At 41.1% G+C, this 23,327-nt stretch overlaps 2 protein-coding genes across 3 annotated transcripts; one reads left to right on the top strand and one right to left on the bottom strand.

Moving 5' to 3' along the window:
- Positions 1-397: 397 nt before the first annotated feature.
- ELP3 (elongator acetyltransferase complex subunit 3) lies at positions 398-12,214 on the bottom strand. Its single transcript, XM_078594424.1, has 15 exons — positions 12,007-12,214; positions 10,679-10,781; positions 9,688-9,826; positions 9,385-9,455; positions 9,080-9,143; positions 8,501-8,569; positions 7,927-8,081; positions 6,522-6,683; positions 5,826-5,952; positions 4,488-4,681; positions 3,985-4,075; positions 3,213-3,278; positions 2,702-2,929; positions 1,834-1,915; positions 398-1,676 (listed from the first exon to the last, which is right to left on the bottom strand). Exons 1-15 carry the CDS (start codon positions 12,026-12,028, stop codon positions 1,600-1,602), a joined length of 1,650 nt encoding a protein of 549 aa, XP_078450550.1. The 5' UTR covers positions 12,029-12,214; the 3' UTR covers positions 398-1,599.
- Positions 12,215-12,637: 423 nt separating this feature from the next.
- Positions 12,638-22,003, top strand: PBK (PDZ binding kinase). 2 transcript variants are annotated; one of them, XM_078594423.1, is made up of 8 exons: positions 12,638-12,842; positions 14,476-14,543; positions 15,053-15,149; positions 16,078-16,220; positions 17,139-17,308; positions 19,397-19,526; positions 20,459-20,629; positions 21,247-22,003. In XM_078594423.1, exons 2-8 carry the CDS (start codon positions 14,486-14,488, stop codon positions 21,438-21,440), a joined length of 963 nt encoding a protein of 320 aa, XP_078450549.1. In that variant the 5' UTR covers positions 12,638-12,842; positions 14,476-14,485; the 3' UTR covers positions 21,441-22,003. The 2 variants fall into 2 exon arrangements, with proteins under 2 accessions (XP_078450549.1, XP_078450548.1); XM_078594422.1 differs by lacking the exon at positions 12,638-12,842 and adding an exon at positions 13,968-14,203 and having other exon boundaries at positions 14,475-14,543.
- The last annotated feature ends 1,324 nt before the right edge of the window (positions 22,004-23,327 follow it).

Here is a 23,327-nt window from a genome sequence, read left to right as displayed (position 1 = left end):
GTCTCACATTGACATGCTAATCTCTCACATTTACGTACAAATTCCTTCTCTAGCTCCGCCCACTTACACTTGGGTTGAGCCCACCAAAATCCTATATAAACTCTCCTGTTGTATCTGTTCCACCTGATGACGGTCGCTTGTATTGCGATCGAAACGTCGCGATGTATTTTATACTTACGTGACTTTACCGAAAGAACCAAAGAGTATGTGGGTAATGATTACGATAATCATTAAGTGGCTTATTATTTATCTTACTTTGTCTCTGTGACAACTCCCATTTGCCTCCACATTCACACCCTACCATATGGATGGGACTAACGATTTCTCAGGGCTCATACAAGATTTAATTTTCCAGACCAACTAGGATTGTGATTGTACGACAGAAGGAAGCACTGGGTTCATATTTCTCAGCATTTTATTCTGATAACATTATTTAAAGCATATTGTTTAAAACATTTTTACAATGTACACCCTCTGTACATGCAACAGCTAAGCTTAATAATCTTCAATAAGTACAAGGAACATGTTTACAAATGCAAAAAAATATTTCCATTAATAAATACATTTTCCATGCTATAATACAATACCTGTCAAACGTGCAACAACACTGAGGTGCTATTTCAGATGTGCTGCACACAAAAGTGTCAACAGAAAATGTGGAACTAAAGTGATACATTTAAAAAAGCACCAAATGACTCGGCACCTGCCTGAAAACAGCTGTAGGTGAGGAATATGCACATCATGTAGTTCATGGGCTCGAGCAGAAATTAGTATCACCGAAGGCAGCAAAACCTTTGCAGTAACAATGTATAAGGTTACGAAGAATGGATTACTTGAAAGCACACGTGTAAAGTAGCCATCACATAATTCACTGTAATTGGCCACATTAAATTGTAACCACGAATGTTATCCCACCTAAGGTGCTATCGACAAGTGAAATATCTGTTCTGGACTCATGGACCAAAAACCGTCCAGTTCAGCTCAAAGAATGAATAACCAGGGGTCCGTGATATGCCCGGTGACATATCTTTATGTATGTACAGCCCTTTTGTCAATCCATTGCTGGATGAGGGTCTCCTGATGGCATGCGGGTCGCAGGTGTATTTGATCATATTGCAACACGCTGTTTAATATCACGGTTGTGAACATAGACGGGGGAGCCTGGTAGTGCAGTATGACAATAATCTTTCTGCACCACCTTCTGCAGCCCCCCACGTAGCTCCACAGCCTATGCCCACCCATTGTGCTTGGTGGCCAGAAATCCCAGCACTATACATGTTCAACCCTTGTTTAGCTTCTCAACATCTTAAGAGATTGGGCACATTCTGGGTGACTTGGTCATACGCTTCTATTGCTGGTGGGGAGGGAATTAAACCGTGGGTTATGGGTACTGAATAAACAGGCAAGCAAATAGGTAAAGGTAGCACCTCAGATATCATGAGCAGCAGCAACAGTTGGGAGCTTTTGCCTTCTCGCGCTGCATGTGCACGGAGCCAAACGCGTTCACAGATTATGACATTTGCAGGTGATGGTACCGCAACCTAAGGGAACAAGTGTTGGCATCCATCTATTCAGCTTGGCATGGTATTTTCCCCCAAATCAGTCCAGTTTCTTCACCATGTAAGGCCCTTCCAACTCGTAGCCAATCTTGCGGTAGTAGTCTCGTGTCCCAATTCCTGCGCAGACAGCAAGTAAAATAATTCCTTGGTTTAAACAGTGAATAAATTAAGCCTCTGTGCAAGTATAAGGGAACGGACTTTGTCACCGATTTGGAATGTGCACATCAGATATTAGGGTGATGGTCATGGAACTTGATGGTGTTTGGCACATTACCTGAAATGACAGCTATTTTATTTGCACCATGCTCATCCTTTGCTATTCTCTCTGCCTCTTCCATGAGCAGCATCCCAAATCCCTGCAAGATATAATTCAGCACATGTTAACACAAGTCCAAACAGAGTAAACATGTATGGACATGTATATCCCTTTAGTCATTCACTGTTAGAGAGCATCACCACGCAGTTTGGGTCTTCGGAGTTAATGGACCATACTTCACAAATTTGCTCATAGATGTGGGACCATAGATGTTGGAGCATAGTTTAGTACAATAAATATTGCTGCACTGCTCTCTGGTGTCCATAACACAGCCCCACAAAGATTGCTATTATATACACCATATAAAGGACATCATGATGATCAAGGGATTATAATCTTTAAATAAAATAAGTCTGTCACCGCGGCCTTACAAATTGCACACGAATGGATGCAATGAATATCACGTCGCGGTCTGCTTTTCGCTTGCAAGTTTCAGATTTACTGCAATACACCCGTCCTTGGACGGGCAAAAGGCTAGTACAGTATATAATTGCAATATGATCATGTGTAAAATAACTCGTATAATAACTTGCAACATTGCCAGTGTCAAATTTTGTATATAACACGTCTTTGTAATATTTTCAAGGCTTGTTGACTGCAGCGCAAAATGCAGAGGTGTAGGGTTTCACGGTTGTGCTGTGTAGCTTTCCGATGTGTTTTCGAGTTGTACCGTGAACTGAACTCGCTTCCTGAAGCTCATGGGCACGTGAAGAGAAACGTTGGACACTAAGCCAAATAACACACGTCACAACCGAAAAACACATCTGAGAGTTACGGAGGACACATCCTTCAACTTAAGGCGGTGCGAGGAGCTCATCGCCACTACCTGGTGCTGGAACTTGGTGGGATCGCGCGCGCTCACGGGCACCACACTGCCGTAGACGTGCAGCTCACGCACGATGGACACGCCGCCCTTCAGCTCGGGTCGGAAGCTGTCGGGCGAGCAGCGACGAAGACGCAGCAGCCCCACGAGCACGTCCTGGCGCGGGTCCTCGTACGCCAGGAACGTCTCCCAGCCGCCGTTAGCCACGTAGTCCCGCCGGATCAGCTCCACCTGCAGAGACGCAAAGTGTGCTCTTGCCAGGGGCTTCTGACCCACTGAATGTATGACGGGTCAAGAGCAGACATGAACGACTAGAAGCCATCCCGATAGCAAATACTATACTACAAATGGTGTAACGGGTAGACAACATTTTTTGTGTACTATCAATAATACAGTTGTAAATTACAAGGTTAATAATGTTCAAGACTGAAAATGAAACATGACATTTATCTCTATCATTAGGTAATCACATCTAGATTATGAATGTTGCATGCCACCCCAGTGATGGGATTACCTCGTATGGCTTCACTTTGTGATGGATCTCCTGAATGCCCACCTCTCTTGTTCTGACATCTCGGCACTAAAATTACACAATTAATGGTTCGTGAGTGGACATCTGTATTGTTTGATTCACTTGTAATTCGTTTCTACTTACACGCGAATTGATTGTCCCACTGCATTTCAAACACAAAAGCAAGACCTAATAAATCAGATTAGTTATTAAAAATAACATCACACGTAAGCAATCTATAATGGGCAAATCCCATTGCCAAGGGACTGGCCGATTGAAGGAGCTCGCCGTGATTCATGGTGAACGATGGTCAATGAAATTAGAAAAAACTAATATTACTGTATATTTTTAAGATTATTGTGCTGCAGGTCAGGGCTATTGACGCAGAGTCCAGGGTTTACAGGTTTTAATACAAAATCCATTACAAATTACTGTCTGAGGAATATTATAAAATTGACCAATATAGGAGGGATTGTGGAGACTAAAAGATTGCACAATAATAATGATAAAAGTAGGTCATCCGAAGGCAATGTTACGGCCCATTGTTAAACACTGGGACTTAATAAATTATCAAGACTAAATGCCAATGTGCGAATTGGAAGAATGGTTCCAAGCCATCCAATATTTAACAAGCAGACAGAAACAACCCACTAAAACAAATGTGGAAAACATGATCGTGTTTGCAAGGGTAACCTGATGTTGGATAGGATGATGGAGGATACTTGGCAAGTTTATGGATTTGTACCTGAAAGAATCAAGGCCCACACATACACACCTCTGTTCCAAGGTCCTTCATTCGTGCCAAGGCCAACTCACGCAAGTTCCCATGCTCCACTCCAGAGCTCACCAGTGGCATGGGGATGTCCCTGCAATGGTGGAATATGTAATGCAGGCTCTATGAGAACATTATATTCCAAGATGCGTGGTTTGGGTTTAGTCGTGACAAAAGCTCAATTGAAGCTAGGTTTGACAATTTTAAGTGATGTCCCATAAATGCAGACCCTACAATAAAAGTCCCATCCAATAAACATGGGTGACCACTGGTGGTGTAGCTATCGTGCATGCAGGCAATGCAATTGCCTCATAGGTAAAAGGGCCCCCCCCCCAGGCACACAACTACAAAGATTGGTGAATTTGGACAAGAGGGCCTTATTTAATTTCTAGCACCACAGCCCATACCAACTATGCTGCACCACCAAAGGAACTCATGCCATTGCATAAAGGGACTGCTGTAAAGATCAAGCCCTTGTGCCTAGACTGCTCGAGATAAAACCATACCTTTGCACACGGTAGACGCGAGTCCAGGGTGGCACCAGGGCGAGGATGCGAGCCACCAGGTCGACCAGGCCACTGGGTGGGTAGCTCTTGTAGCGGCCCGTCTTCCACAGCTCGTAAAGGCCTGTGCCACGGATCACCAGCGTTGGGTATAGCTTAAGGCCGTCTGGCCGAAACGCTGGGTTCTCAAAAAACTCCTGTGACAAACATGGACAAGTGGTGACTGAGTGGGGTTAAAATTTGCTTAACAGGTTTGCTAGTATTCCAAGATAGATTAGGTTTTACAAGGATGCATGGCCGAGTGATTTACCGTGGCATGCTGATTGTTCGACATGTAATGTTTCACACCTGCACCCACTGCATTGGAAGGCTTATCATTATTTGAGGTTATGAACAAATTCTAGATTATTTAATTTGTTAAACAGTTAGTATTAAAAAATGTTTGTCATGCAGAATTTGGTTTGCTCCATTTGCAAAAATCTAAACATAATTTTCATTAAACGTGAATAATAGATTTTTATAGGCATATTTTAATTAATGTTATCATAAGAAGCAATTTTTAATATTTAATTGATGCATCGTCACATGCTTACTGGTTATGTGTGGCCTGATTTCCTATCTTATCATGACAACTGTAAAAGCGGATTTTTCTTGCTTTCGTTTTAAAAATATGTAAAAACGGCAATTATCTTCTTAGTAAAAGAAGGTAAATGTACATTTTGAACATGACCAATATTAAGTGGCTGACACTTATTAAATAGGTCTGTAACTGGCACATTGCAAGAATGCTTAATACCCTATATATACCAAACCACGTCTACCATTAATTATGAATAACGCACAAAATGCAATTGCATCTCAAGACACTGTACAGAAACGTGGACATTTAAATTACAGAAATATTCAATGGATAAGACCATGTTCCAACCCTCGCACTTAACACTGTCCACCAAAACGCACAACTTGGTGTACAATTGTCCCCTCTACGTGAAGCACGTAACCACAATTTTGCCTTCTGTTCTCATTTTACATTTCGTCTGATTTTCTTTTTAATGGCTTCTGTTTTGTGGAATGGTGTTTTGAGTTTCACCAGACCGAGATATTGTTGAAATGGTTTCATTAGGGACTTAGTTTCACAAGGCTAGTGCCACTGGAAAACATCTTTACAGACTAGTGATGAATTTTTATTATTACTTTGCTCAGTAGTGCGAAGTATTGCATCCCTGTCGCCTAGGGTAACACAATTGAAAAGGTGCACTGAACATATTTTTTTTTCTTTTGGAGTGATGTGTTCACTTCTTTTAGTAGGGAATTTTCTCCAGTGGTCGATACAACACTTACTATGAACTGCTCGAGGTCTCTCTCCATGCCCACGTTGGGCAAGTCTGGCATCATATGTGACACCACCTTAAAACCTGCGTCCTTGGACATATGGAAGGATTCGCAGACCGCCTTCACTGTGTGGCCTCTGTTGAGTATAAAAACAACATCGTATAACATTGGTAAAAATCTTAAACAAAAAAACAAGCACCACACAAAACATTTGGCTGACTGAATAGGATTCGTCGTAAAGAGTAATGTCCAGGTATTGCACGGACCACTTTGCTCACTCGTGGAAAGGTCAAAATGTATGTTGGTTTTGTTGCTCTTGGTGTGTATGGAACTTTACCAAATAATTAAAAACAAATTTGATGAATTCCTCCTGTCAGCAGGGCTTCGAGTGATGGCAGAGTGGTTAGCGCATTGCGCTGTGAACCCAGTAATGCAAGTTAAGATTCCTGGCCATGGCTAACATCAGCGGTGAGCAATATTTTCACTGGACTTGATCCTGCCCACCCCACCCAGGAACAATCCAAACCACTATGGTGAAGTATGGGCCAAAAAACTCCCATGATTGACATGAATTGGGGACTTCATCTAGTAGTGAACTGGCGAAGGGCCTTAAATGATGACACAAGGTCACAGTTATTTAAATCCACATGAACAAGTGAAGGGTAATGAAGACCCTGAAGGGCCTCTGGGATGCATCGTGTGCACCTGTTGGTGTCGCGAGCCACGTCCTCGTACACACTCTGCACACCGATCTCGAGGCGGGTGCAGCCGTAGCCGAGCATGTCGCTCAAGTGCCTCTTCAGGCAGTAGTCTGGCCGTGTCTCTATCGTGATGCCGATGCACTTGGTCTTGCTCCTCTCCGAGTATCTACAGAGGGCAGCTAAGATTTGTTAATACATTTCTATAGAATTCATGAGGGCAAGCTTTCTTTAAATCAAGACTTTTTTAAACGCCGGACTGAAACACTCAATCAATTGAAACACCCAACAAGAGAAATAGCAGTACTCAGAAGGAAATATGCCATTTAAAACTCATGCCATTTTTCAAAATTCTACAATTTTACATATATTAACACATTATGCATTAAAAGTGATGGTGAGCAGAAGAGCAAAAAATATTGATTTTTTTATTTAAATGTTGCATCTTTGTGTTTTTCTTTAGCTTTCCTTTTAAAAAACAAATATCCCATTTGGTTTTCTTCTTCTTCTTAAAGCCAACCCTTTAAAAATAAATATCCCATTTGGCTTTCTTCTTGAAGCCAACCCTTTCAACCAATTAAAGAAAATAAGCAGACAGCCACACTGAATATCGTGGGACACTTCTCCCCTTACTTTTAAGAGACTTTGACAAGTTGCTTTAGTTTGGCTGTTGGAGTCTCTGGCATGTATACTGCATCGTAAGAATCCCAAACATGTTCTGGTCTGTCTGAGGCAATTTGAACCGAAACCCACAATTATTATATACACTGGAAGTAAAAGTACTTAAACGAATTATTGTTAGATCGTAGAAGCGATGTTATTATGATGTATTCGTCTCTGAATGGGTGCACGTGCTGGCTTCATGCTCGATGCGTAGGATTCTAATTGCTTCCGTACACCCCTACTGTGCGGCGCTGTCCTATGGCAGACTCCCCTTTGTTGCTATTGACCAAAAAGTTTATCTTATTATGACTTTATAAAAAAAACTATGTGCTGTTCATTTTAATTTCTGCATGTCACAAGAAAAGATCAATAGCTTAGTTTTGATATAAACCATATGTTTGTAATATGTGGACAAAAGGTGATATGTCCCTGACTGAATGAAAATGATCTCCATGTAGAACTAAAAGTGACAGAAAAATCGAATATCTGTTACTAACAGCAATTATCAATCTGCAACTGAGCAGATTAAACTGGAGGGGTGGTGGTGCTGTGTTGAGGATGCTCGTCTCATAATCTCACAATTTTAAGGCTACAAATGTAACTCATTGGGAGAGGGTGTGTTCAACTCAGTCAAGGTGAAGGTGGTTGTCTGATGGAGACAAATCCTTGTAATACCAATGTAAATTTCCCACCACCTTGTGGCCAACATAAATTATTTAAGCAGGAAGCCCACTCACACGGACACGCACCTGACTGCTTCAGCCACACTGTTGGATGAGTGCCCCGAGAGAGCGTCGTGAAGATTGCGGATGAAGTAGTCCCTGTACTCCTCCGACAGGGCCATGAATGTGCCACCCATGACAATGAACTCCACCTTATCCACGTTGTGGCCCAGCTGCTTTAACTGCAACCACAACACACGCGTGTGAGCGAAACACAAATTGACTAATTAAAGCGAGACATTTTTGAGCCTTACATCACATTTCCATAGGACCGGGTAAGACAGCAAAATTACATACATTATTACATGAAAAGAGGGTACAATAATATTCATCATAATAACGATAAATGTTTTAATTATTTTCAACTAACAAGTTTATATCTGAAAAAACTCCACCTTTAATCCAACATACGATACAAGTTTCCCCATTCAGTGATTAGTGCCACTATTTTCGCATACAGTAAAGAGGAATTTTAAGGTTGATGCATTTTAGTATATAATGAAATGTTTTAAAGTCAACTTAATACCGATTTTAGATGAAAGTTGTGCACCATCAGCTGGTGCAATTAAAAATCAATGATTTAAGGAACCAAATGCCTCACCTGGTCCACACGGTGGCGGGTTTGCAAGTAAGGGTCGTAGCGAGCTCTGATGGCCCTCATGGATGTCGGCTGGAGGAAGTAAATACAAATGTTTAGCTTTTAGAACCGAGGTTGTGTCTTACCAAATCAACCTCAAAGTGTTACAGACTAGGTATGGTTAAATCTGGTTAGTACTTGGATGGGGGGCTGCCTGGGGTTACTAGGTGTTATTGGCTTTTATTTTGAGGTGGGCTGTCAAAGATTTATTGAATAAATCTGTGTGGAGATTGAATATTATTTTCCATTTTCTCTGGGAACTCATGTTTCCCCCCACATGCTGATATATTTAATCGAACTGGCCAAACATCCCAATGCAGGACTCCCCTGAAAATTATTCTTTAGATGTTATGCTTTCCTGGATAAATAAAAACACTGAAAGGCAATAAGAGTTAAAGTTTGCTTAAAATGTTATTGCATTTAGGCGTTTTTGACAACGAAAACTAAATTATGAGTTTGCTAACGGACATAGTTGCTATGCAACCTTAGTTTGAATCAGGTTAAGTCTATTTAATTATTTTGTTTACTTCCAAACAACCTTACCTCATAGCCTGTGTACGACTGGGTTGAATATTCAAAGTCTGAGTCTGGGCCTCCTGGGCAATAGCTGAGGAAAAACACAGATAAATGGATAAATGTATAAGCTGGCATAGCCATTCAAGCTTGGTGCGTTTTACCATTACCGCTAAAATGGAGCAATCCATCAGCATTAAATCGTTTTATACCAACATATGACTATCTGCCAACATGTGATTCACATGCAAACAATCAACACAATCTATTAATCGTGGAGCAAACAATCTCAAATTACACGGGGGGGGGGGATAAAATCAGTGCAGATCACTCACACGCAGATGTTTCCCGTGAAGTTGATGTGCGGACACCTGTGTGGCTTGCACATGACTGCAACCACTGCAATCTGATAACAGAGAAACGTTAACAAAACTCAACTTGCTTGTCACATTTCCCACAAAACACGAATAAAAAAATGTAAACTCTGTCTTCACACATCTTGGGCTACTTAAGAGACTCTGGGAAAGAATTGACAAATGCACTGCTGCAAGCAAAGGCAATACACAGAACTACCGATGTAGAAAGAGAATTAAATGTGGGTGGCACATTGTGCATGTGGTTGAGCCCTGCTCACGTACCCCGCTGGCCGTGCGGATGGGTTTGGCCTTCAGTTTGGGCACGAGGACTTTCCTGTGCTGCGGCGGCACTGCGGCGATGATGTCGACAAGCTTCGGCTGGGATGGAAGCCCATATTTGGCCGCCGCCTTCGTCTTTAGTCTGTGTGAGCAAAACGAATACATTTCAATGTGTGTGCTCCCATGTACATGTGCAGGTAATGACCAACACAAAATTGTGTGAAACTTGAAATAGGCTTTGATCACTTAGGCAAAGCTCCACTGTACACAGCACTGACAATTATGTTGCGTTGAGATGTGGCCAAATGTAGATGTTTCCATCACCGTTATCATCAGCCATAATCATTTACTGCAGAATCAAAGCCTCCCTGAGCTGTTGCACTCCCTCACGGTTCTGTAATGCAACAAACCAACTTGCACCTAAGTATGAGCTGATGTCATTACTCTAAATCCTCACTGGACATCCTCCTTTGACTGTCACTCCATTGTAAGTCTCAACCACTGGCCATTATAGCTTTATGTTTCTGTCTTGTTCACGGATCCACATCTTGTCTGCTGTGACTCTGTAACATGCACATTTTATTTTATTTATTAAAATCTGTTACGTAAACAGTCCGTCGAGGTGGACAATCTCGTTTGCAAGAGTATCCACAGTATACATCGGACACATACATAGCAAACACTTATTTAGTCACTTTAGAAGATTTGTCTCATTGTATTTGTTCATGTCCATATCCAATCAGGCAAGACTCACTGGTTAAAAGCTTCATCTTTACGCACACTACTATGTTTCTTTTCCTTACCAAACAATGTTTCTGCTATTGTACGCCGACTTTGTTACCAGCAATGAGTCATGAGACGAAAATATAGATTCCAATATTTTGCAAAGCAGTGCAACCCGTAGTATTAGAGAATAGCCCACGGAAGCATACGAGTTATCTCTTTCATGTGACCTCTAGTGCACGAACTTATAAATGAACCTGCAGTACTTCACCTGTTTAGGTTAACATCCTTCTTGTGCTCGTGTGCCTCCAGTAGTTGATTGATGATGTCTGTGATGGTCATCACCATGAGCTCTGCATGGCTCGCTCCACCGCCTGTCAGAAAAGTGGCAAAGATTACATTATATTTTAGTCTACCAGTCTATTGGCTTTCCAGACCAACATTTTCACGCAGCATTTGTGTAAGCAACACACTCAGCCGAGATCGAACTCAGAACACAGCTCACACAGCTTGCGTGGCGTTTTACAGGATACGACATCTACATTGTGAATTGTGCTTCTGTTTCTGGGTTTATATTTAAGGTGAAAAATATCACATCACTGTAAGACTATTCAAGAATGACAAGTTATTACATTGAATATGAACAACAAAAAATCCTCTAATTCTGGTTTGCTTGGTCCTCTTATCCCCTAAAAGATCTACACTTGGGGGATGCTCATACAGCTATAATGCACCTCTTCTCTGCAACTCATTTCCAGTAATTGTTAGAGGCCACTACCCTCTCTGGCTTTAAGTGTAATTTAAAGTCGCATGTGTTCTCTCTCCACTACCACCCACGTAACATTGCATTACATATCTCTCATCTCAATGTCCTTTCTATTCATCTATTAAATGTAAAAGATGCTAATAGCTGTGGGCTTTACCTGCTCAGATAAAAGTTTAGTTTCATATATATTATTTAAATGATGTGATTACCTTTTTCTAAACGTTGCACGCCTATCGTGTTTCTGTATTGTTTGTTGTTGTGATGCTCTCACCTGCCCCCACGGGACATCTGTGATAAAGAGCTTTAGAGCTCTTCGGATTCCTCCAGTATACATTTTCAGATTCTGTATTTCCGGCTTCCTAGGTCCCTTATTAAGACTAAAATCGCCTCTAGCGTAAATAAACAACCTGCATTGTTTAGGCGCTTATTTTCCTAAACTAAATTAAGTTTCTACATGTGTAGGCAAGGCGTTTCTATTGTTACCGTAACGTTGCTGATTGGTGTACCTCACTCGCATTGCTACGACCTTGTTAAAGTGCTTTGAGATGGTAATTGTCATAAGGCGCTATATAAAATGATAGTCAAATACACTCGAGTTACATCATTCAAAATGTAAAAGCACATCATGACCAAAATCACCAGGAATGTGTACGTCAGCTTCGGCTAAGTGGGCTCAAATGTCAACGCAATAATCTTTCATTTAAACACTTAAATATTAAACGACTCAAAGAAAACAGTGGTTCGCTATTGCGTGTTTCAGTCGCTGCACTAGAAGGATCGCAGGGTGCACAGAGGCCTAGCAGCACGACAACAACTCCACTTTATAAACGCACCTTTGTTCTTGTTCTTCACCATCACGAAGGACGGGCTGCGGCGTGTCCCGCTTTTACGGCGTTAGTTTGTGCCTGTGTCGTCTATAAATGTGCGCCTGTGTGTACGTGTGTGTGTGTATATTTGACGTTGTTACGAGTGGAGAGATATTCTCAGCTGACGTTAAAATACAAAACACGTGGACGCGGAACCGGGGAGAGCCAGGCCAGCTCAACCGCTCACCGAGCCAGTCGATTGGCGAGCGAGCGGCAAACTCGACGCTCGATTGATCACCCTCGATTCACCCCCCACCCAACACCCCCCCCCATCCACCTCACCCACACCCCCCACTCACACACACCACGTGTCGTGTACAGCCATGTTCTATCCACTGCTGGGTGACGTCACCGCCCCCATTCAACCTCGTTTCGCGATGACGTCATTCCCGCGACGTCGTCCCAACCGCGAACGTTACGTGCTGACGTCATTACGCAATCCACAAAATCGATTTTTTATTTTTAAAAAATCGATTAATCGAGCGATTAATTGAGTGATTCATCTCCCTCGCGCGTCTCGTTTTAAACAGCTAAAATTACGAGAATAAAAATAATAAAAAGGTAAAAAAAAATAACGAAACATTAAACTTAGCGGCCCGACTTGGGCTTTTCCCGTCGTTCAACGCGCGGCGTCGAAAAGCGCGGGAGTTCGGCCGCTCGCTCGCTGCGGTCTTTGTCGCCAACATATCAACAACCAGCAAACAACAACAACAACAACCAGCAAACAACAACAACAACTCCTCCAACGTTACAGGTTACCGCCGCAGCAATACCAGCCGACGTTCGACAACTATACGCCGACACGTAAGTGGCGCGCGTCTATTTGCCCACCCGCATGGCTCACGGGGCGATACCAAAATAAACGAAATTAAATTGAAACGAGGAGCGCGAACGTCGCCTGCAGTGTGTCGCCCGATTCTAAATGCCCTTTCGATGTGTCTGCCACAATAGAGGGGGGTTTTGGGGTTATATTTACGCGATCAAACCCCCATAAAAACCCCCTCTGTTATGGGTGATATTGGTCGCGAAAGCCTCCGTGTTGAACTGGATGCGTCTGCTCGGTGTTGTTGTTTCGTAAGTGTCCTTGCTCGTCTATAACATGTCGATCGTTACGGACTCCTCATCCGTAGCTCGTGTTTATGTCCATGTACCACGGCCCTTGGGGCAATCCACTGCTGGATGAGGGCTTCGCCACGCCGTGTAGGTCGTCGTGGGGCGGGGGGGGGCAAAGACTCCATGCTGGGACCCTTTGACCATACTTCACCACGTCGGTCACCGCGGTGTTAGAGAAGGCGAGGGACATTGTAGAAGAGTGAGATTTGCTGTTCTGAGTGCCACGTAACCTCGTGCATGGTGGCCGCACATCCAGGCGCTCTTCAAACTCAACACTTGAAAGATTGGGCGCGTTGCGGGTGATTGTTGGTTATAGGTCGTCACTTACTCGTTATTAATGATACAGGTTTTTGGGATGAGATCGCGTAAATATAAATGTGTCCTTAAACCCGCCACCACTCAAGAAACCCCCCTGTATTATGCATATTGGTCGCGAAAGCCGACGTGTTAAACTTACTCGTTATTATTCTTGGGTCTTTCGGTAAAGTCACGTAGATAGGTTCAAAGGCGACCGCTTGTTGCGATCGAAACGTCGGAGTTTTTTGTTATTTTTTTTTAACCTATCTACGTGAAAGTCTTGACACGTAGATATCTATCTACTTGACTTTACCGAAAGACCTAAAGAATATTAATTCCTGCAGTCACGAAAGCTTTAAGTCAAGATTTTTACTCGTTATTGTTTACTAATTGACTCCTCGTTTACGCATTGCTGTTCAGTAATTGTTATTGCTCACGCAATGTTCACTAAGTGTTGATATTCTTGCTCTTGATACTGTTTTTAATTCACTGCCGATTATATTTGTTCACTGTTACAGGCGTGTCTCGCTTAACGAGCGAGATACGTTACGCGAACATTTCTCGGCGAGCGAAAACTCGTCAAACGATCATCCTTTTCTCATCGACCCCCATGTTCAAAACTGAGCTACGTTTCGGCCCCAAAATGTTCCACTCTTGAACTATTTTTTTACGTGAGAAATACAAATTGTTATTTTAAAGTAATAAAACATCAAATATAACACTTGCCACACATGAAGAACTACAGTGCTTGCAGGTACAGTACCTGCCCTCATACTATGAAACACGTGCGCACTCGGCATAGGAGAGCTTGTAAACAAACAGCTGCGGGCTGCCTTGCGCCCCCTGCCGATCGATCGGTCATCGCTCGCTATGTGAACATTTCTCTCGTTTTGCGAACAGATTGGTCTAAATTCAAATTGCTCGTCAGTGCGCATTCTCGTAGAAAGAACGCCCGTTAAGCGAGACACGACTATTCACGTATTAATAATACCCGCTTGTTGTTTTCGTTGTGAATTGTGGTGCAGAATCTCCTGGCATGGAGGTGTTGTTTCATACCCCGAAGAATCCGCGTGTGAAGTCCTTGCAGGTTACAGGTGAAGTCAGGGTTGCCGTTGTGCTCACTGGGTTTTCCATACAAATTGTACAGTCAGAGAAACATGTGGGTTTTCTGTAATTGAGAAGCATTCGTTTTTTGGGAGGAGGGGGGGAGATGCCATATTGCAGATCCGGTAATCCACGGTGCACCGCGGAGGTTGTACCGAATGTTCTCGCCAATGTGGTGTGTCGCGGATTACAGGGGAAGTGTGGCATATAGCCAGCAGCTTAATTAATTTGTCGTAAATTTGCATTCACTTGGGAGGTAAACACACTTGCTGTGTTAATAGCCGTTATTCACGTTGTCTTTCCTCCCATGTAAAAATGCCCGAATGGCAGTGCAATTTGATTAATTTTGCATTGGAACCCAAAGTAGAGGGTTGACCTGGCCCTTGTTCATTTAAATTCGATTCATCCTAAATAGACTCATCCTAAATAAATATACAAGGAGAGTGTTTTAATTGACTGTATGAACCAGATGTAACGCTGCTTGCTGTTGTGATTTTAGGAAAGGGAACACCTGCACCATCAATGGAGATCCCTCCTTCACCATTTATGAAAAAACTGGGCTATGGCACAGGCGTAAATGTGTACCTCTTGAAGCGGTGAGTACTGAAGGTTTCATATGTGTTAATGTATTTAGTTATTTACTTCCAATTTTTTGCTATTTTCCCAAAATATTAAATTTGTGTTATAATTGAATGAGATAAATAATTCCTTCAGAAATATCACAGCTGCACACCCTGTGTCAGAATGGTCCAGGGATATATTTTGTCATCAGTTGTACACATAGAATATATAGATTGGCTCCTGCTGGTTTTTACCTGTTTTACTGTGATTCTTGTAATCGCTTGATTAAACGTTTCTCAATATTTTTCTAACTTCAAAACATGTGGTTTATTTGAAATTAATGAGTCTACTCATGTAGAACTCGATCATTCTGGACTTGAATAAGTCGTATAATTGTATTATTTTGTTATATTTATGACTTTCAACATACGTACATAATACGTATTAGAATAACTTGGATCTTGATTTAAAGCTCTCGTTACTGCAGGAATTCATACACTTGGGTCTTTTGGTCAAGTCACGCAAATAAATTAACTTGACCGAAGGACCCAAGAGTATAATAACTTGGATGTTGGACAGGTAGGGGTATCCAGATTTGTGGAGCTGTGTACCAGGTATGGTGGTATGACATGCTTCTGGGTATTGTGGCCAACTTCAAGATTTAGTGCCGTAGTTTTTATACAAACAAGTTTTAGTGTACTTTAACCAAATTCTTAGCTTGTAAAATGTATACACTGTAAAGATTAAAATATTTATATTTCAACTCTGTTGACTATATTTTGGAAAAATGTATCAACATTAGAAAGTAATTACCTGTCATCCAGAGGTTAGGCTACCATATTTTGCTTAGCCTGTACAGGGCATAATTCATTTTTATAAGTTTGTAATTGTGAAGTTTGACACACCTTTTGGCTTAATAACAATGGTGATATGGATTATAATAATCTTTTGTGATGATGGCAGCTCTCCGCGAGGTGTCTGTCGTTCCCCATGGGCCGTCAAGAAGATAAATTCACTGTGTAAGAGTGGCATACAAGAACAATATCAGAAGAGGCTGAAAGAAGAGGCCAAACTCCTGCAGAATCTAAGCCACCCGAACATTGTTGGTGTGTGAAACAACTGTCACCTCTTTCCGTTTTCTAATGTACCTATTGCTTAAAAAAAAATCCGTACAGGTATTGCTAAATTTACTTTACTTACAAAAAAATTATTGTATGCATGTTTTTTAAGTCTAAATTGCTTTTCCCACTAATTTAATACGAAACATTCGGAATGTGTTTCGGACAGTCATTCCAACTTTACTTCGAAACTTTAAATATACACCTTGATCACTTTTCTAAATTGAAAAATAACAATAAATATTAACACGATTGAATGATAATTAAATTAAATCAAAAATTATTAGTTTTTTAAAAAGATCTGCATGTTGGAATGCCTGGAAAGATGTGGAGGCGTTATTGTTGCACTGTAGGGATCTCATGGCGCGTGCCGTGGGAAATTTCATCAACGTGGATATTCGAATTCGTTAATTGAAAAGTGTCCATAATTTGTCAATTGCCTTAACGCGAAATTACATGAACCGAACGTTCATACATCGAGGGATACCTTTACTGGACTTTTATGCTCCCACGTCTATCCTCCCCACCTTAACCAATCCACATTGACCGACTCGGGGAATTGTTGTAAACTAACCCCTAGGACTTGTACGGTGTGGGAAACCTATTATCCAGTAGTTTATTGACAAAGGGCTGCACACGAAATTTTTGCCAAGTAATGGATTTTTTTTGCCAGCCTTAACATTTAACACCTGCATTTTTATATATTTTTGATATATACTAACTTTACATATTATCGTTATGTAATTGTATTCATGGTGATTTGGGAAACTTAAAAAGCACCACTGTAAATTATATTATTACTTTGGGACTGAGAAAAGGAAACAACGCAGTTGAAACTTTTTGCTTTTGTCGTTGCAAGGCCTTGTTTTGTTTCATGGTGAATTATTTTCCGTCCATTCCTCACAGGTTACAGAGCCATGGCTCAGACAAATGATGGTGGTCTAGCCCTTGTCATGGAATATGGGGGTGAGAAGTCCCTCTTTGATATTATTGAAGAGCGACTTGATAATGATCTGGGACCTTTCCCAGCATCTGTCATTCTCAAAACAGCACTCGAGGTTGCCAAAGGGCTCCAGGTAATGTACAGTAAATCTTTAATACAGAATTCGCCGGGGATATATTCCTGGAGAAAGGCGCGTATATTAAATCTGCGAATATTAATACTTAAAGCTGATGAGGAAAATAGGGTTAGGGGGCAGAAACATGTATTATGTTAAAACAAGCTGTGTATACATTCAACTAAACCCTCGAAATGCGCAAGTTCTTGTTTAGCGCGTTTCACATATTCGCGAGTTTCTAAAAGAATACAAATTCGCGACCCGCCCAACTCCCAACGTATCAGACCAACACTGGGGAGGTGTGCGCATAATTTTACATTTGAAACTGCCTGCGAAGATTCGGCATGCTTGCTCGGGTGCCGACTTGGTCCTCAGTCTCACAGTAATCCCGCTCTGAATTCTCTATTGTGCATTTTTACTTTATACGAATTTTACATTTTGGCATGAGCAAATCGACTCTGAGGTACGTTAAAAAGAACGCGAATGCAAAACATTGTTTTCAATAATGTGTTATTTATTTATAGTAGTAATTGTTTTTAAACATTTACCATGTCCCCCCCCATGTCCACTCGTACCAGCAACGTAACAACATTTTTCCCGTTGGAACAAGGTTTCTGCATTTGCGAATTCAGCATTCGCGAACGTTTTCAAGAACGTAACCCTTGTGAGGGTTTACTGTATATTCATGAACACATGCATTGTATAGTGCTATTTTTTATTTAACTTCCCTTTAATAATGATTAACAAACATTTACATTTGCAAATATAATCAAATGAATATTATACAGTCCAAATTCCAAAGAATTGTAAAGGAAAGCACTCGCGTGTAAACGTTGCAGTAGACAGTGGCAGACTGAGGGGGAGTGTTTCATGGACAACTTCCGCGCTCTCACGATCTACACCGTTTCCATGCCTTTGGACTTTTTGTCGGTTCGGAGCGTGCTATGGCCTTCGAATTTCAAATTGCACTCCAATACATTTTTTGCAAATATGCAAAACCGCGCAAAAAAACCCCTCGAATAATAAGGGTCTACTTTATGTCAAACTGACACGAACTTCACAAAAAGTTGAAGGATTTCAGGATTTTTGTATGAAACACGGATAATAAGATACTGTGAAAAGATGCAGTAATCTGAGGACTATATTGCCTGATATAGCTAAATAATATATTACTACTAGGTGCTGCACATTACTGATATTTCATCCTTGTTCTGAATTTTTTGTTGTTCCTTTTTCTATAACAAAACGCGTGCTCAATACAGCATGCCATGCAGCTCTCGTGAGCGGGTATCGTAATTCACGAAACACGGTCCCGACGCAACTGGAGGAAGGGGGTAAAATATGGGGAAAGGGGCCTGTTGCCTCAACCAAGTGAAGAAACCATGTCGGGGAGAATATGAACATTTAAATGGGGAGTAGAGGGGGGATATAATCGACCTAATAAGGGATGTCTAGGGGAGAGGTGGGATGGTGGGGAAGGTAAGAGGGGGTGGGGGGGGGGGTGAAAGGGAGGGGGGGACAAAGAAAACCCTGAAAATCAAATAACATGCATGGCTAATGAGTCTTCATCCTGACCTGCCACCGTTCGAGTTTCGCTCCCCGCTTGACCACTGAGGGGCTATACCCATCTTTTCCAGTCCCTGACTCCGAGGGCTCCTATTCCAACCAGCTCATTCCAAACTGTATAAAAGGGGACCACCTGGCTTTAAACTCCTTTCCTTTAAGCTTATGACTTAAGTGCACCATGCCCACATGCGCTTGTGGGCATGGTGCACTTAAGTGTGCAATTGTCTCCATGAAGGGGGCTCATGATCCTTCCAGTTGACCAGTATAGTCTTCCTGGCTATGATGTTAAAGGTCTGGAGCAGGGCATGTTGATGTCTCTTGACTGTGCCAGGTTTCGCACCCTCCAGGGTCTCTTCTACCCACGTGGAGAGATTTGTGCCATACGGTTCATAAAAACGCTCGTGATGTTATGGTAAAGTTTCGCAACATCTAGGCAGAATTTGAAGGCGAGGGGATATGTTTGCGAAGTCCCCATTATTCTCCCTTTTGAAACTTGAGTCTTGTATGTAGATGTACTTTTCATGTTGTTTTGTATTTCAGTATTTACACAAAGAAAAGATGCTGCTCCATGCAGATATCAAATCTGCAAATATTGTGATCATGGACGATTTCAAACAGATCAAACTCTGTGATGTTGGATATGCCATGGCATTGGATGAGAATATGAAATGTAAGAAACCTGTCTTTGCAATTAACGTGTATCAGATTTACGATTCCGAAAGTGCCACTTATGTACAATTATAATGTATGCTGGTTTTGCATTTTAAATTGTATAGGCAATATTCATTCGTCAGGAATAAATTAGACATCCTGTTAACATGCGTAACATGTGCTCATATCAAAAGACCATGTGCAAGTATTGTCATCCACCAATTTCCAAAACCACTGCCTGTATAAGTGGTTGTGACTGCAAACTGGTCTAAATTTGGCCAAATCTGAAATGCATGTACATTAGCGATATCCTCGCAATCACGATCATTAAGATCAGCTTGAATATAATTATTTTACCTAGTCATGTGATTTTCAGCTGGAAACATCCATTTCACTTTATTTATTATGCTGCTCTTAATATTGTATCGGTGCATTGCGATAAAATATATCAATGTGCCTGCTGCTGCTACAAAACTTTAGAAGTTGTCAAGCGTGTCTCAGCCAAATGATCTGCAATGTAGTATATTCTGCAACATGAATACCAAAAAGGTTGCTCTCAAATATGTGTTCTTGGCAAGGCCAATACTGTTGTGTAATTAAATAATAATTGTACGAAATTAGTAGTTGTGCCAAAGGTCCCTTTGGATAATTCAATTTAGTTAAATGTTGGCTGTATGCAGACCACACAAGTTAATTAAAACTATAATCAAATCCAATAATTATTTGTTAGGTTCTGTTAGACACATTATGGTAACATGCTTTTGTAATGAAGTGTAGAATCATTTAAGGATATTCCTGAGCTAAATAGTAGTGGAATGCATTGTCGGGTGCAGGCTTATAGGGGCAGCTGAACATTCCTAAGGATTTCAATATTCCTACATTGGTATGACTGCTCTGCAACATCAAAGTTGTATTGCAATTGCATTGTTAAGAACATGTCTGTTTGATCAGTGAAAAACAAGGAAGACGCTTATATTGGTACTGAGCCCTGGAAGCCAAAGGAGGCTCTAAAAGATGGCGTCATCACAGACAGAGCTGACATCTTTGCTTATGGCCTCACTCTGTGGGAAATGATGAGCCTGCAGATTCCACATGTAGTCATCCCTGATGAGGACAGCGAAGGTAAGGATATTCTGCTGGGTATCAGTGTTTTGTGTGCAATGTATACTTAGGAAAATTTGTGTTATTGGAGCTAATGATGTTTTAATAATGTCATGTCAGTTTCCACTTGATAATTTGTAAAATACTACTGACCTCCACCTTGCAATGTGTGCATTATGCTGAAGATTTGTATCCACCTTAATCCTGGTGAACGGTTTAAATGATTTCAATTCCTTTCACTTTATTGTGGTAAAATGTATTTTTTTTAATGAACTAACTCATGCTCATCCAATTTGCAAGTGCTATATCATGTGCATCCACGCATTAACTTACGTACCATTCAATCAAACTTGCATTACTCATGCCACATCTTTGTAAAAACTAAGTTGTTCTATAATCACCTGTGTGAATGTAAACTTACTGCCCTCGTAATTTTAATCGTAATATCAGACAGCCATTTGAGCTCGCTCGCCAATATAATTAAAGTTTGTACAGCTTGTTACGCTTGATGTCCGGCTTTTAGCTCCAAGTGCTGGGGGCCTTCTGAAAGCACTTGGGGAACTATTCAGCACAACCACGAAAATGTAAACCGCAGTTGATATTTTTTTTTATAATTCTTCGTGATGGATTTTCAACAGATGAGTGCAATGAGGACAGCTTTGATGATGAAGAGTACTACGCTGCCCTGGGTTCACGGCCTGCTCTCAACATGGAGGAGCTGGATGAGAGCTATGCCCGCGTCATTGATCTCTTCGTAGCATGCACCGATGAGGACCCACAGAAGCGTCCCTCTGCCGAGAATATTGTTCGCATGCTCCAAGAGGAACTCTAATGAGCTCGCCGTTTCATGCTGCACCAGAATAGGAGAGGTCTTAAGTGATTCTAGCAACTGCAGAGCTTGAAGAGTTTGTTATTGATTATCTTTCCAATTTTTTCTATACCGCAGTATGCAGTGTTCTACTGCAGAGCAGAAAAGTATTCAGTCGTGGCCTGCTTTATATTGGTATATATTTCAATGTTTTTAAGTGGCAATTTGTTACTTAAATTCTACATTTTTGTTCTCAACTGTTGCTTCATATTGTAATGCTAAATGTTGTCGCATTGCATTTTTTTGGGTGCAGTGGTTCGTGCACTGTGCTATGAATCAAGTAACCTTGGTTTAATTTCTGGTCATGCTAACGTTGGCCAGTGATCTCTGAACCAGTTTTGACATTCAATTCGCATTGACCAGAGTGGTGAAGTATGATCCATCAACTCCTATAAGCCACATGGTGTGGGGAAATCTTTCCTCAAAAGGGATTGACTAAAGAGTTTTACTGTGTATACTGTATTTCTTGCAGAATGTTTTATTTTACTCATTGTAAAATCGCATATTAAAATTCATTTTCAAAGTTGTATTGTTTACAGAATGTATCGCTATTCGTGTGTGCCTTGTCAATTAACATAAGTGTAAAAGTTATAAAAAAAATTCCGTAGAATAATACGAAGTAATGCAGATTTAGTGGAGTTAGCAATTTGCATGTGTTTGGGCAACCAATAAAGGTGATGTGCAGTCTTGGTGACTTAAAGAAGAACCATGTCACCGACTGGTGACCCCCAAAGGTCTTACCCGTTTGAACAAGCTGCAGGTTACATGTCATTCATTATTTCTGTTTTGAGAAGATAAACAATTTGCTGCTGGTGTAGGTTATATTTCATATTTGCCTCCCCCAGAAAAAAATATATAGAAACCTTATTTAACCTGTGTTGCCTCTGCAATTTTAGATACGATTATTTAGGCACTACATTCAAACGGTATCCTAAGCCTGGATTGGATCAATTTAACATTGGATTGAAATTTAATACCTGTGCACCTCGTTGAATATAAATCGGCTATGCTTTGAAACCTGTAAATGTGCTTTTTGAAAAACCATTTTGCAATGACTTGGGTAACATGGTTTGCAATGTTTCAGTGCAAACTACAGGACCTAACAGGAATGAAAATAACTGAGATAACTGCATGTAGAATTTATGCATAGATGTTTTATATCAAATATGTACGTGCACATACCACTTCTGCAAGACATTTCTATTCATCTGATATGGTATTGATGTAATGTGTGATTATATGTATTAGCCAGTAGAGGGCAATATAACAGAAAGAAATGAGTACTGTGATTTAAATATGATACGAGGGTCGATGAGTCAAGTCGACAGTCACATAGCCTTTATAACAATATATAATTGTAAGAATGTGGTAAACTGTCTTTCCTGTTTTATACACTCTTTTCTACCTATTGCCAAATCCTTGGTTGTTGCAATGCACATGTCAAGGCGGCTACATGGGTGTAGTATAGTTGATCTTCCACAACTGCATGGCTTGGCTCGATCGTATGGTTGTGAGTTCAAATTCTGGTTTTGAACTGATTCAAGCCAATTACCACTCCGATGAATAAAATGAGTCGTCTAATGTAGAGACTAGCCCACACCATAGGAATAATTTCATTTTCCAGCTAAGTGCTGATAATGGAGATAACTACCGTTATTATGTTGTTTGAGTCTAGTCAATTTGACAACCATGAAACTTGGTCTTGCCAGATAAGAAACAAGCCTCTACATTGACAGACAAAATTCAGCAGCAATATCTAAGTTTCTGGATTTACAAGAAAAACATTGCTTCATGCAGAACTAATACATATCCAGCTGCCCTGGGCAAATCATTGAGCAAGCCAGTGACGTC

Source organism: Lampetra planeri, chromosome 5 (assembly GCF_965212315.1).
Source record: "Lampetra planeri chromosome 5, kcLamPlan1.2.h2, whole genome shotgun sequence".
Taxonomy (NCBI): Eukaryota; Metazoa; Chordata; class Hyperoartia; order Petromyzontiformes; family Petromyzontidae; genus Lampetra; species Lampetra planeri.
This window is presented reverse-complemented; position numbering and strand designations above follow the sequence as displayed.

Coding starts and splice junctions, on each gene's coding strand:
- ELP3 (XM_078594424.1), bottom strand. CDS start 12,028: ATGGTGAAGAACAAGAACAAAG. Junction 6,684..7,926: donor AGTGTGGCTGAAGCAGTCAG/GTGCGTGTCCGT, acceptor TGCCCTCTGTAG/ATACTCGGAGAGGAGCAAGA. Junction 5,953..6,521: donor GTGGCTCGCGACACCAACAG/GTGCACACGATG, acceptor TATACTCAACAG/AGGCCACACAGTGAAGGCGG.
- PBK (XM_078594423.1), top strand. CDS start 14,486: ATGGAGGTGTTGTTTCATACCCCGAAGAATCCGCGTGTGAAGTCCTTG. Junction 14,544..15,052: donor GAAGTCCTTGCAGGTTACAG/GTGAAGTCAGGG, acceptor TTGTGATTTTAG/GAAAGGGAACACCTGCACCA. Junction 16,221..17,138: donor AAGCCACCCGAACATTGTTG/GTGTGTGAAACA, acceptor CATTCCTCACAG/GTTACAGAGCCATGGCTCAG.